The sequence below is a fragment of the Callorhinus ursinus genome, unplaced genomic scaffold, assembly GCF_003265705.2.
Source record: "Callorhinus ursinus isolate GAN/ISIS: 27379988/994484 unplaced genomic scaffold, GSC_fseal_2.0 scaffold20, whole genome shotgun sequence".
Taxonomy (NCBI): domain Eukaryota; kingdom Metazoa; phylum Chordata; class Mammalia; order Carnivora; family Otariidae; genus Callorhinus; species Callorhinus ursinus.
The window spans coordinates 8318877-8333054 of NW_027397082.1; the positions used below are offsets into that span (position 1 = coordinate 8318877).

At 43.6% G+C, this 14178-nt stretch overlaps 1 protein-coding gene across 18 annotated transcripts in view; it reads right to left on the bottom strand.

The window, feature by feature from the left end:
- TCF7L2 (transcription factor 7 like 2) overlaps positions 1–14178 on the bottom strand; it is a 196261-nt gene that overhangs the window by 108732 nt on the left and 73351 nt on the right. For all 18 annotated transcript variants that reach the window (XM_025880679.2, XM_025880678.2, XM_025880677.2 and 15 more), the window contains one exon: positions 10846–10947. In XM_025880679.2, the coding sequence (XP_025736464.1) occupies positions 10846–10947 (102 nt within the window). The remainder of the gene's footprint in view (positions 1–10845; positions 10948–14178) is intronic.

The following is a 14178-nucleotide window of genomic DNA, read 5'->3' on the forward strand; positions in this document are numbered from 1 at the left end:
GAAATTCGGGCCTGCAAGCCACTAACAAGCCAATCCCAAAATCACTCCACGTACCCTACAACATCATTGCTGAAAATACCCATTTCCTATAATAAATGATCAAGCCCTGGATTTCCCAATTGGACACTCTCTTAAAAAGTTCAGGCACGCCATGTCAAGATTCCTAAAGAACAGTCAGTTTAAATCAAGACTGGAAAGAGACAGAAACCCTACAAGCCTGACCTTCTGGAGCTTCTGTGTTAACCATGTTCCACATAAATGCCACTGTGGCAATTTGACACGCTCCACTGCAAGCTGGAATGTATAAGGGTGGATTATCAAGTTACTGGCAAACCATGCACAATGTCATAACCCAAAATTATGCTTCTCCAAAACATGCTACCACATCAGGTAGAAAGTACACACGTGGACAAGCTCTCGTGCTAACCAGGATGAGTCTGAACACACTAAGATAACAATGAAGTCACGCTCATTCCGGACGAAATCAACTCATGTGCCTCACCAGAAACTGGTTTTCTGCTTAATTAACAAAGCACCACAGTAGGAGGGGCGGGGAAGAAAAAAAAAAAACACATGGAAAGAAAGAAACCGTGGGGCTCCTTGGCTTCAAGAAACTTACAATCTGGTTGGAGGCACAAGGCCCGTACATAGAGCTAATCAGCAAGGGAAATAAGCAGGACAGGATGGGTGCCAAGTGAATACTTTTGTTTTATTTACCGGAAAGACAAACATAGGCTAAAACCATGAGTTGAACTCTAAGTAGATCCATGTTGATTTAAAACAGGCTCCCACGCTTGGTAAACAGAGCAGGTGCTGAAACTAAAACAACTTTCCCGGGTCTGCTCCAGTCCTGTCTGTAAAGATGCCGAGAGGCATCCTGGGGTCGGGCAAGCGTTAGGAACTGCCCCGATGTGTCCAAACATCCAGAGGACTCAAGATCCTGCCCTAAAGAAGCTCGCTGACTGTGCATAACCAGTGCTTCCCCTAAACCTCTTTTCCAGTAACCTTATTAACACTCGGTGAGACAAATGTCAGAAAATGCGAGCCCGGAGCTGCCAAAGACTTTTCCCCCAACCACAAGACACAGCATTGAGAAATGGTCAAGGATGACCAGGGAGGCTGCCAGCCTTGCGCTCACTGTGATCTTAAACACAGCAATAAATAACATCTTTGACAAGTAGGTGTGTTTTCCCAGAGACACAATCCAGAAGCATATTCCCTTTTTTTGTTGTTGTTTTTGTTTTTAAAGATTTTATTTGTAAGTAATCTCTACACCCAACGTGGGGGCTCAAACTCACAACCCTGAGATCAAGAGTCCCATGCTCTACTGATTGAGCCAGCCAGGTGGCCCCAGTCGTATTCTTGACGGAGCTCACACACAGCATCAAATACTTCATTAACTAGCTGCCCGATAATATGCCATTAAAAAAAGAGCTACTAAAACTTAAAAAACAACAACAAAAGAAAAACAAACAAAAGAACTGTACAGTTATTTGAGGTTATAAAAAGTATACTCCAAGACCTCTAAAATAGCCCTAAATGTACTACGTAGATTCAGGGGACTAATAAGGTGCATCTGAAAGGTTATACTGTGGGGGGCGCCTGGGAGGCTCAGATGGTTAAGCATCTGCCTTCGGCTCAGGTCATGATCTCCAGGGCCTGGGATCGAGCCTCATGTCGGGTTCCCAGCTCAGCTGGGAGTCTGCTTCTCCCTCTCCCCCCGTTTGTGCTCTCTCTCTCTCTCTCAAATGCATAAATAAAACCTTAAAAAAAAAAAAAAGAAAACTGAAAATGTAATTGTTCATCAATTGACAAACTGATTAACCAGTGATATGCATATAATATAGAATACCGTGCAGCAGTTTAAAAAAGAATGAGGTAGAATTATACAGGTACAGATGGGTCTCCGTTTGTTATTTGGATAGTTAATTGGAAAAAAAAAATAAAAAAAATAAAAGGCTACAGTGTGAGCTATCAAAAATGAATATGCCCAATTCTATACAACCGTGACAGTGTCAGTTGACTTTAAAGCCTCCAACCCTTTAAGAAGCAATCTTTTTTTTTTTTTTTGGCCTGTTTTGAAGGTGAAAGGTCTTGGGAAAACCAAAGTGAATGGCGTTGGGTGGGTCTCTTTTCTGGAGCTCAGTGGTGGACAGGTAACATTCTTCCATGAAAGCCTGAACTTTTTCTTTTGTTAAATTCCCAGGAGATGTTAAAATCACTCTAATCATGGTAAATCTAACTTTCACACATGCTGATAATTGTAAAAATTGAAACCTTTCAGGAAAATATTTGTGGCTATATATCAAGAAATTTTTAAAGATTTTGTTCTCTTTTACTTGTCTTCCTAAGAATCTGTCCTAAGAAATAATAAAGGAACGGGGTGGGGGTGAGGATGGCACAAAGATTTATGGGCAAAGATGTTCATCACAGGATTATTTAGAATAGCAGAAGGAAAAGGCGCAGGATATTCTAAAGGCCCAACAATGTGGCACTGATTAAGCAAATGGGTGTACGAGCATATTAACGGGCTGCTCTGTGATCATTTAAAATCCTTAAGAATTTTAATGATATGGGGAACTGCTTATTCATTACAGCAATTTTCCTTTTAAATAAATAAAAGGCCGCAAATATTGAGCACTACTATAAGCTCAAGAATGTTAAATATAAATATTAATGCACTCAGGAAAAAGTCTTAGGAGTAAATATACCAAATATGCCAATTTATTCATAATGTAATCTCTGAGCGGCAAGATAATGGGCCAGTTTCCAAACTGCCTATAATGAACACAAATTTTATGAATGAGGAAAGCGGCATCTAAGCATTAATTTCACTGGCTTTAGGGGTAAGGTTTTTGTTTTGTTTTGTTTTGTTTTGTTTTGTTTTACTAGAAAGGTTGCAATTCCCAGCCTTAAATAGTTAAGGATCAGTCACTGAAGATGTGAATTACAATGGAGGACATCTTGAACAGAAGACCTGGTGATGAAGGAAGAATGTACAAGAGCCACCTTCAAATTTCCAAGATCAGTAACCAGAAGCATGAGCAGAACAGGACGTCGAAACACACCTCCTAGAGTGGACATTTCAAGGGGAGACCCTTTGGCACAACAGAAAGTCAGAACTCTAAGAGCCCATGGTGACCCCAAAGGAAATGGTCTACACCAGGAGATGGATGCCCCATCTCTGTGTTCAGGAACACTGTGGCCAACAGACCCCTTCTGGACAGTGATCCAACAATAGAAGGGACAGCAGTGGGTGACAGGACATGTGATGGCAGGTTGTGAAACTTTCCATGATTCTAATCTGAAGGGGATACAACCAAGCTTACACAATCCTCCCGGGCAGAATACTTTCCATTGCCACGGTACTCAGCTGCCACACCATCAACTCAAACCTCAAGAACTTCAGAATTCCTCATCATAGAGTCTTTTCTGGAAAGACAGAAGGAAGCTTGGACTTTATTAACTAGAGACTGGGCTGAATTACTCCACTCTCTCCTCAGAGCACGACTGATCCTATCCACCACTTCTTCCCTGAAAAAAGATAACCCAGTGGCCTACTCCTCAATATTAAACACTCACAGCTCTCCTTACAAAAACAACCATATTTTTGCAGTGCTCACGGGCTCGCTCCAGATCCTCAGACACAATATACACCCTTACCACAGTTTCCGTCTGTGAAATGGGAAAGCTCTGACTCAGCCGCTGCTAGGAAACGCATGCCAAGTATTCTAGAAAGTCTGGCTGAGTCACAGATAAATGGGGAAAAAGACAAACCAAAGGGAAAGTATATAGGCAATGGAGGGAGTGGAGATGGTGCACAGGGAAAAGCTTTTCGGAAACCAGCACCAGTTCATACCCTCATATCAGCCAGAGCTTGCCGGCCCCGGGGCAGCACGCCCTCCCTGCCCACATGTGTCAGCAACCCCCTCTGCCCACGTCAACGGCACCCAGAAACCAAACCCTAGGCAACCTCATGTCCCACTGTCTAGTGGCACCAGTGGATTCTCCCTGAGCCATGCCCACCCTGTCTGGCTCCTGGTGTACCCCCCCGCCCCAGGCAGCTCTGGGTACACCACACTGTGCCTCTTTGTTCATCTTGCCCCACCATCATTGTGGTCAGGGGCTGGGAGGATGGCAGGTTCTGGCTGCCCTGTCTCACATCCTGACTCCCACAACTGGGCTCTTAACCACCCCCACTTCCTCCTCCGTGAAATAGGGGCCACAGAATATCAGCGAAGCACCTAGAACAATGCCTGGCACGTAGGACGTGTTACTGGCTGATCTGCTATTGTTATAATCCTTTGTCATCGACTCCACTCTCTCCCAGAGTCTAGAACACTTTTTCCCACACAGTAAGCAACCACTAAATATTTGGGGGATCAGGGAATGAATCCATGATTGATCAGTGGTAAATACAAGGTCAAGAGAGAGACCAATAAAAGCTACTTACCTCAATTTGGGAGAAGGGAGAATTCTCTACCCTACCCTAAATATATTCTAAATAAATTTAAATTTAACAGATCGTTGACGTTACTTTCCAGGGACTAATTAAAAGTTTGGATTGTTCCCATTTCACACTGCTGTGGGGGTCATGAAACCAAGGAGCTGAATCTCTCTAAAAAGGCAACTCCTGAACTGAAGACATTCTTCCAAAGACGGTAAATGAAATATACTAACAGGTACATGAAAAGCTGTTCAACATCACTAATCATCAGGGAAATGCACAAGGAGATACCACCTCACACCTGTCAGAAAGGCTATTGTCAAAAGACAAGAGATGACAAGTGCTGGTGAAAATGTGGGAAAAAAAAGCGACCCCGTGAACTGTTGGTGGGGATGGAATTTGGTAGAGCTACTATAGAAAACAGTACTGAGATTCCTCAAAAAATTAAAAATGGAACTACCCTTTGATCTAGCAATTCTGCTTCTGGGTAGATATCCAAAAGAAATGAAAGCAGGACCTCAAAGAGATATTTACACTCCCATGTTCATTGCAGCATTATTCACAATAGCCAAGACACTGAAACAACCTAGGTGTCCATCAACAGATAAATGGATTTTTTAAAGTGGCATACACACACACACACACACACACACAATGGAATATTATTGGGCCTTAAGAAAAAAGGAAATCCTGCCATTTGTGACAACATGGATGGACCCTGAAGTTATTATGCTAAGTGAAATAAGTCAGACAAAGACAGATACTAGATGCTATGACTTACATGTGGAATCTAAGAAAAAGCTAAACTTACAGAAACACAGTAAAGTGGTGGTTACCAGGGGCTGGGAAGTGGCGGACATGGGGAGACGTCGGTCAGAGAGTACGAATTTCCAGTTACAAAGTGCGTTAAGTTCTGGGGATCTAAGGTACAGTATGGTGATTATCATTATATACCTGAATTGCCTAGAGAATCAATCTTACATGTTCTCATGACAAAAAAGAAATAGTAATTATGTGATATTAGCTAACCCTAGGACGGTAATGTTCCAATATAGAAGTGTCTCAAATCAACACACTGGACACCTTAAACTCATACAATGTTATATGTCGGTTACATCCTAATACAAAGTTATGTGTCAGTCACATCCTAATAAAGCTGGGATTAAAAAAAAAATAAAAATACAATTCTCCCACCCCAAACTTGCTACATTTAGTGAGTGGCATCCCCACCCACCTACCTTTGACTCTTCTTTCTCCCTCAACGCCAACGTGTGACCCACTGGCAAATTCTGCTGATGATCCCTCCAAATCTGTCCACCTCACCATAATCCCCACAGCCAGCAGTTTAACACAAGCCAAACCACTCATGGACTTGTCCCGATGGTTAGAACCAAACACCAAATTCTCACCATATCCTACCCCAGGCCACTCTCCCTCATCCCTCAGGACCTGCAGCCATCATAACAGCTGACTTTCCGCTTCTCCCACAGCCAAGGTCTTTTTCCTTTTAGGAACTTCATACCTGGTTTTCCTTCTGCCTGGAATGTCCTCCCATCTCCTACCCCTTCCTTCTCTCATCCCCTGATCTGGCTAACTCTACTTGATCCCTGAACATCTCATTTTAAATGCCAATTCCTCAGGGGGTTGTCCCAGCCTGGAACCCTCACCAACTTCTCAGTGGAAATCTCATGTCCCTGTCACACCGTCACAGGACCTCTATTCCCCCGGGCACCTGGCACAGGTGGGGGCTGCGATGATCTTGCTGGGCCTCAGCACCTAGCACAGAACCTCCCAGCACACAAGCACCCAGCCGAGCAGATGAGAATACAGGCCACACCAAATAATCCATCGAAACATCCACATGTATTTAAAAACCAACAGGATGCTCTCAAAGTAGTTTTTCTTATTAACTATGAATAGGTGCCCCTTCCCCCAAACTCTTCAGACACAAAAAGCAAAAGTTTCACCATGCCCTCTGAACTTACTTGAAAATGCTCAACGCAAGCCAGCAGAGACCCTGCCTGCAGCTTTCCCATCACGCTGCATTTCATAAGTTTTCTGCCCTCTTTCAGCATTTAAGCAATAACAACAACAACAAAAAGTACACCACCACAGTCTGGCCGGCTTTGCTCCTCGGGATGCAGACTGCTTTCTTATCCCATACCTCAATGCTCATTACACAACAAAACGCACAAGACCGGGAATGACTAGAAATTCAGCCCAAGGTCAAAATTCCACATCGACTTCAAAAGGAAGCCCCCAAGATAAAGTGGTAGGAAATTTTGAAGCCTTGTGCCATCTTGTAAGATACACACTATACCAAAACACCACCATTTTTGGTACAGAATCTTTTTTTGCTGGGTACAAAGGAAATTAAAATGAAAGTCTTTGTATAGCAAGGACACCGGGGGTGGTATCCGGCGGGGGGCGGCTCCTAACCCCACAGCTCATGGACTGCCTGAGGCGAGTGGGCCAACACTCAAGTACCACCACTTAGCACAACCCCGCTGCCTGGCCCTCATGGGGGGAGGGAGCACAAAGAATTAGAAATATAAATTTAAAACATCACAGAGAATGAACTAGGAGCTAGTTGTGTGAATCCAAAAATGGGCCTGGGGAGGCCAGGAAGAGGAGAGGGTCCTGGAACCTGAATTTCTCAGGCGTGTGGGGAGGCAAGAAAGGAGAGAGGGAAAGCAAAGGAGAGGGAGGGAGGGAGGGATCTCTAGTGTAAAGTCCTATTTTCTGGCTGGCCAAAAAAAAAAAAAAAAAATTCAAGACAGCATCTTGGGGAATAATTTCCTCTCTTCTGAACCCAGATTGGGAACTGCTGGATGATAATAAACAAGATGCAGTATCAGTTACAGTAACTAAAATTTGTGGGGATTGCTTCTTAATTTAAATATTATTTGATCAACTGAACTCTACTTGTCAAAGATATTTATTCTTGGGGCGCCTGGGTGGCTCAGTCATTGAGCGTCTGCCTTCGGCTCAGGTCATGATCCCAGGGTCCTGGGATCGAGCCCCGCGTCGGGCTCCCTGCTCCGCGGGAAGCCTGCTTCTCCCTCTCCCACTCCCCCTGCTTGTGTTCCCTCTCTCGCTGTGTCTCTCTCTGTCAAATAAATAAATAAAATCTCTTAAAAAATATATTTATTCTACACGTCTACTTTTTTATAATGTGGTAACCCATGTACCACATGAAAAAAAAATCTAGGTTAAAATCTTCTGACAAAAAGCTTTAGTTTCAATTCCCATGTGAAAATTTCTGCCCCAAATGGGTACTAGAGAAAGTTATTTTCTTAGCAACCGGTGATACTGATAGTCTCTAATGATTACTAACAAACACCGAACACTTCTTGAGTTTCAAAAGACAACATTAGAAATAATTATGAAATAACTTGGTCCAGAAATTACAATAAACCCAAATTTCGGAGAAATTAGGAAGCAATCCTTAGACAATTATTTTGAAACATGTCTGATGAAACACTGTGATGTGACAACGTTTTCTTTAAGAGAATGAAAAACAAAACGAGAGGAAGAGCCCAGGATCTGGAGCAGAGTTAGCCATCCGCCAGCAGAGCTGAACACAACCCAGACTCTTTGGGCCAGTGCTGAACTATACACAGACCCAAATGATACCTCAGCCCTCATCCAGAATGCGCCCTTTATAAATACAAACACGCTGTGCCTGCCAAACTGACTTTAGTTGGCTCATTGCCCTATGTCCAGTGAAAAGGGAATCATCCATTCACAGTCCCAAGGTGTAGGGCTCCTCTGTTCCCAAAACTGTATGTGACCACTGGATGGGTGCAGAGGTCAACCATCACAGCCTTTCTTCCACCCGACCTGCCCATGTCCCTCTGCCAACCCCTCCCACTCCAGCACCCCCTCCTCACCCCTTAGTGTCAGGTGAAGACCGCCGAAATGCACAATTACGGGGCTAATCCGTACAACCAAAGACACCAATCAGTTGTCACAGCATTAAGTACGTCACAAATTTGCTTTCCTTTTAGCCCAGCTGATGGCTTTTTCTCCTCTGTCCCGTTCTCAGAGCCCACCCTCCTCCACAGCCTAGAACCTCTATGCAGCGGCCATTCCCTAAGGCCCCAGGAACACAGCGGAAAGCACAAAAGTTGAGGCAGCTGGTTGTGGTTCCTTGGGACAAGGGTCTCCATCTGAGGTGTGGCGAGTGCTCCCAAGTGTTGGAAAACACGCCTCCTAGACAGCAGAGTTTGAAGGAACTGAAAGTCCCCTGCGCTCCCCTTGCTAATAAAATCTACACTGGATCTGGATAAAACATCTTCCTTCCCATCTCCTCAGATTGTTCCTTTCTAAACATGAAAAGAAGTACTTAGGGTCTACACTGGGACCACTGGTCCTGTGGGCTATCTGGAGCTCTCTCTTGAGTGGGTTAGCCCCACTCTCCTTGGGTGATGGTCACCGGAGCAGGCTTGCAACCTCCATCTGCACCCACGAGGGGCCATGTCTACTCTGAACCACTTCTAAGAATGGCACCTTCTCTCCACTCAAAGAGAAAAAAAGCCTCCAAGAGATTTTAAAGATAATGTCCTTTCTCTGTAGCTTAAAAAAAAAAAAAAGAAAAAGAAAATGTGGCAGCCCTGCCAAGCATTTCCAAAAGCAGAGAAATAAATTTCAAAGCCTAGACACATAATGGGAAATGCAGGGAGGCAGGAAAAGTGAAAAGGACATGCTTCCTCGTTTTACCCTCTAGGACACTGTAACTCTCACACTTTTTAAAAATCTTTGTATATGGCTAAAATGGTTTTTATAGGGCATTCACGTTTCTCAGAGAAACCTGCATCAGAACCCCAAACCAACAACATCCTGCCGCCTATGACACTACCCCTGATGATGACCCAATTTATAGTTCACAGAACAGAACCAGCCACAGAAAAGTTACTTTCTACTCCCTTAGGAAGGAACATGCCACGAGGCCCCGGAAGAGGAGCCGAGAACTGGGTCCCGTCCTCGCTCGGGCCACTAACTCAGCGTGTGACATTGGGCAATTCACTTAGGGCATCTCTGGGCCTGTTTCCTTTTCTGAGAGCAGGTTGGGCCGAGATGATCTAAGGTCACTTCCAGCCCTGAAATCTTGACACTACAGGAGTATGTGTAATTATGAGCATCCATGTTACTGTGGGGCTGGAGGAAGGAGGAAGCTTCTGGAAAAATGTCAACCTTGCTACGTGCCTCATTTATAACATAAGAATTTGTAGAACATTTTCACACACGAGGACTCAAGATGTGGTTTAACGGAAATAAATCACTTTGTAATAATATACACATACATATATATTTAATATTCATATAACAGAGGCATAATTCATTAAATATATACTCAATTATAGCAAGCTACAAAGTAAGGAGGCAGTTAGCCTGAAATCTGACACAATGCGTCTTAAGATTTTTCTACTTAAGAAAATCATTTTGCCATTTTTAGAAATTACAAGTAACATCGAGGCAAAATATATTAATGGGTAACATTTTGTGTTACTTAAATAAAAAATACATGAATTATTTCATGCTTTGCATAATTCTACCTGTCACAGATTCGTTATAAAAATGTGTCTTCCATTAATTATTTCAAAAGTAGGAAGTCCAGCTCATGATATAAACAGATGGAAGAGAATATTCTAATAAGGCTGAGCCACCTTCTCAAGAGGTTAATTTATAAATTCCACTTTCAGAGCCTACAAAATCCAAAAGTACATTAAAAATATATGTAGACACACAATTTATGTTGTAGTCTCTCACTACTAAAACAAATGTTTCATATGTTAAACCCACAGGCTCTCAAAGCCACGGATGTACAGATTAAGTTTAACTTAAGCCTTTCTAAATTCATTTCTACTCTCCGTTTGCAAGCAACCAGCCCAGATAAAATTTGCTGATGCTAATGTAGAATGTTACTTTCCAACAATTAAGATAAATCGGAGTGGGAGGGGATTGGAAAGTCTCAAATCCAGCGCTTCCCTTTTGAATTTTCTAATTCCCTCTTCTGCAACTCACCTCCACTAAATGAGTTTTTCAGAAAAGGATCTGGGGGTTGTGTGTTTTAAACTGCTTTGGCACCATTTCCAGTCTCCCCCAAACCATGGTGATAGTGCCCCACTAACTGGAAACCACAAGGCTAGACTAACCCAACACCAGGAGGAAGGGGTGGTGGGAAGATCTGGAAAATTTCCGGGTGGGTAACAATCACTGAGGTCTAATAGCAGAAAACAAATTATCTTCTAGATATAAACCATATCCAAGACTATTCCAAAAATATATATTTTTAAAGAGAGAAAAACGGATGAACAAGGCCTGTTATCAACAAAAGAATATTTTCTTCATCTCCCCCCAATCAAGGAAGCAATGGCCTTTGTAAGGTCACTTACAACAATGTGTGCCGGTGATGGAGAGCGGGCATCCTTGAGGGCTTGTCTGCTCTGGAGGGTCCCCGCCTGGACATCAAGCAGTGGCCATTTCATCTGGAGATACTGGAGGGAGGAAACAAAATGAACGTGGCAAATGAATTTAGAAAAGAAACGCAAAACCGCTATCTTCTGGGGTGCCTGATATACAGAGGAGAAACTAAAAGGAGTAAGGACATGCAAATAACAACACAGAAAAAAATGTAAAAGCATGCAAGTAACAACAACATCAACAGAAAAATCATGCCATACCAATAGGTTCTCCCTTAGAGCTCATGTTCAACAGGTAGGTGTGTTTACAGATCATCAACACTCTTAGCAACTATAGAGTTTGGTCTTTACATTCAAACGTCAGGCTGGCTCCAGATTACATGATTTCATTAGTCCTGTCTCACTTAGAGGGAAAAGTGGAGATGTGGGAGAGACAAGAAGAGAGAGAACACAGGCCTTCCAAAGGAAGAAAGCAAACAGGAGTCTCAAGCCAGAGGTGTCCAGGAGACCATCAATTCCAGATCTCTCTTTCAGTGACCTTCATTTCTAAATGCCATCATCCTTCACTTTAAAATTAAGTATACGTGTGACTGTCCTTTAGTAGAAACTACTCCAGTAGTTTGGGATGGAACTCCTCATCCAACCCAAAAGCTTATAAAACAAAAATATTTCTCAGGGCACCTGGGTGGCTTAGTCCGCTAAGTGTCCAACTCTTCATTTCAGCTCAGGTCATGATCTCAGGGTCTTGAGATCAAGCCCCAAGTCGGGCTCCACACTCAGCAGGGAGTCTGCTTGAGACTCTCTTTCTTGCCCCTGCCCCTCCCCCTGCTTGCTCACGCTCTCTCTCAAATAAATAAATAAATCTTTGGGGAAAAAAATACTTCTCAGTAAAAGATGTACAAACAGGGCACAGTACAATTTATACACCCATCCCAAAAGGCCCGAGAAATTCTTAAATACGCACAAGTTTACCACAGAAATTAACTTAAAGGTATAAGCCAGTGACATCTATCTCTGCTCTTCTCTGAGGTGGAAAATACATGGCACAAGGGAAAGGAAGTTACTTCTGTTACAAGTGATACATCAGCTTTCAGAAGGACTTGAACAATCAACTGACTCAACTCCCTACTGAAGAAACAAGGAAAAGTGAGGTGAGGTGGCTTGCCCAGTCACAGAGATACTTAGCACACATACAGGCAACTCCAAGGCATTTGACTTTGGTGGGTAACATCACACCAGTTTTACTCAGGACACCTTCAGACAACTGAACAAACCTGAAGACACAACGCTAAGATTTTAATAAGAACATCATCAACCTTTCTATCACTGAAGGCCACCTGTTTAATGCACCAGTTAATGCTCGGAGGGAATATAAGGGGCCATCTTGATCTTTTCAGAGATCCCAAAGTGAAATAAATGGCTAGCTTTCATACAAATTGTACAGGAAATTTTACTCAATGCATATTAATTAAGCTCTTTGTACGTAGCCTTCTTGTGAAGGATTAAGGAGACAGGAAGATGTCTGCCCTCAGGGAGCTTATCCCCATGTGAGGGAACCAACTCACACTCAGATTAAGTCTAGATAGAATGTAGTGGAAATGGCAGAGGCTCAGGGAATTGTGCCTAGGGAATGCCAAGAAGGAAGACAGGATTTTTGAGTAGAGACTGGGGAAGGCTGCACAGAGTAGGTCTTGTTAAGTCAAGAAAGACTTCCGACAGAAAGAAAAAGGACAGCCAAGGGCAGTCCAGAAAGAAGGAAGGGTGGGCTCAAATCTCATGTGAAATAGAAGGGCAAAAGCCACACACAAGCTTTCCCATGGGTTCCTTAAAGATACAACTGTCCAGCGAAGTAAAACCAAACACAGTTATGCCTAAAACTAGAAGACCCTGGCCCACAAGCTACCTGCCAAAGTGCACAGCCAATTTCCCCACCTAGATCTGTACAAGGTGAGAGCACCTCTACAACCTCAGAGCTGTTACCCAGAAGGCTCTTGTGTGAGGGAACCTGGTTACTAGTTCTGGTGACTCACCACAAGACCTTGCATCAAATCCCTTTGCTTCTGTGGACCTCTGGATTTTCATCAGTCAACTGAGGGGGTTGTCCTATCTGGGATGGGGATGAGGGCGAGGCTGCCCCAGCACTTAAGAATTCTGGACTCCCAGACAGTAAATACCAGCAGGCACCCCACTCCCTGCCTCAGTCAGCCATATAATCAAGCCATTTCCAAGTATCTTCTTTGGGGACAGTAGCATCCCAAGTTGAGAGCCACTGTAATAAATGTTTCCATGGTCTCCCTCAGCCTATAACTCAAGCCAGTGGGCCATGGGAACCTATAACGCCCCATCTCATTCTTACTGCCTCCCATTCTCACCTGCCACGTAAGCAGACGAGCCTCATTGCTCAGAACCACTCAATACCATCATTTCCTTTGAGGCCAATCAAAATGGACACCTGCCAATACTCATCTCTCCTCTCATAAAATCCTGTGAGGAAAAATGCCAAGCTGAGTGCCACCCACCTATACCTCATGCTACCCTCAGTGGGCAGGGTTACATTAACAGACAGGTTTCCATCTCTGGCCATCTGCAAAACAGATTTGATCGCATCCAAATCCCGGCTCCACAGAATTCAGAAATTTAGGATTTGTTTAAGGTGACAGACCTGCCCTGAGGACCCCACCAGAGAACTGTCATACCCATAATGCAATATTAATGCAGAGTCTTATAATTCTTATTTTACATAAAAGCTTCATTGTGTGCCATATCCAATCTCCGCAGGCTACCTGCACCACTATTTTTATGAGCCTACATTTCAGCGCTCCAAGCCTACAATACACATAATTTTCAATTATGTTAGGGCAGCCCAGGATCACTGCCTATATAACATTACTGGTTGGAGGAAATGAGACTCGGCCCCACTGCCCAGAGAGAGCTAACCAAATCCAGATGGTGGAGGAAGACAGCCCCAATCGTGCTGGCTTACAAGGACTCCACGGTGACAGCCTCAAACTCTCCATCCCAGTGAAACTCGATCCCACAGAATGGCTGGGCCCCCGCAAATCTGTGCCCGTCCCTTGGAAATAACTGGCATTCAGGCTGACGAGGTTCCTTCTGGGGAAATAAGTATTATGTCAGGATTTTTCAAAGGAAGTTATTAACCTCCTCCAAAAGTGATGGGTTTCCCAGGTTCCTTCATCTTCTACAATTGGTCCTTATTAATAAGGAAAATAAATAAATAAAGGGAAGAAAAAGGAAATTAGGTACAATTATAGCCTTGAGGAAAATCTCTTCCTTCCTGGAGACACT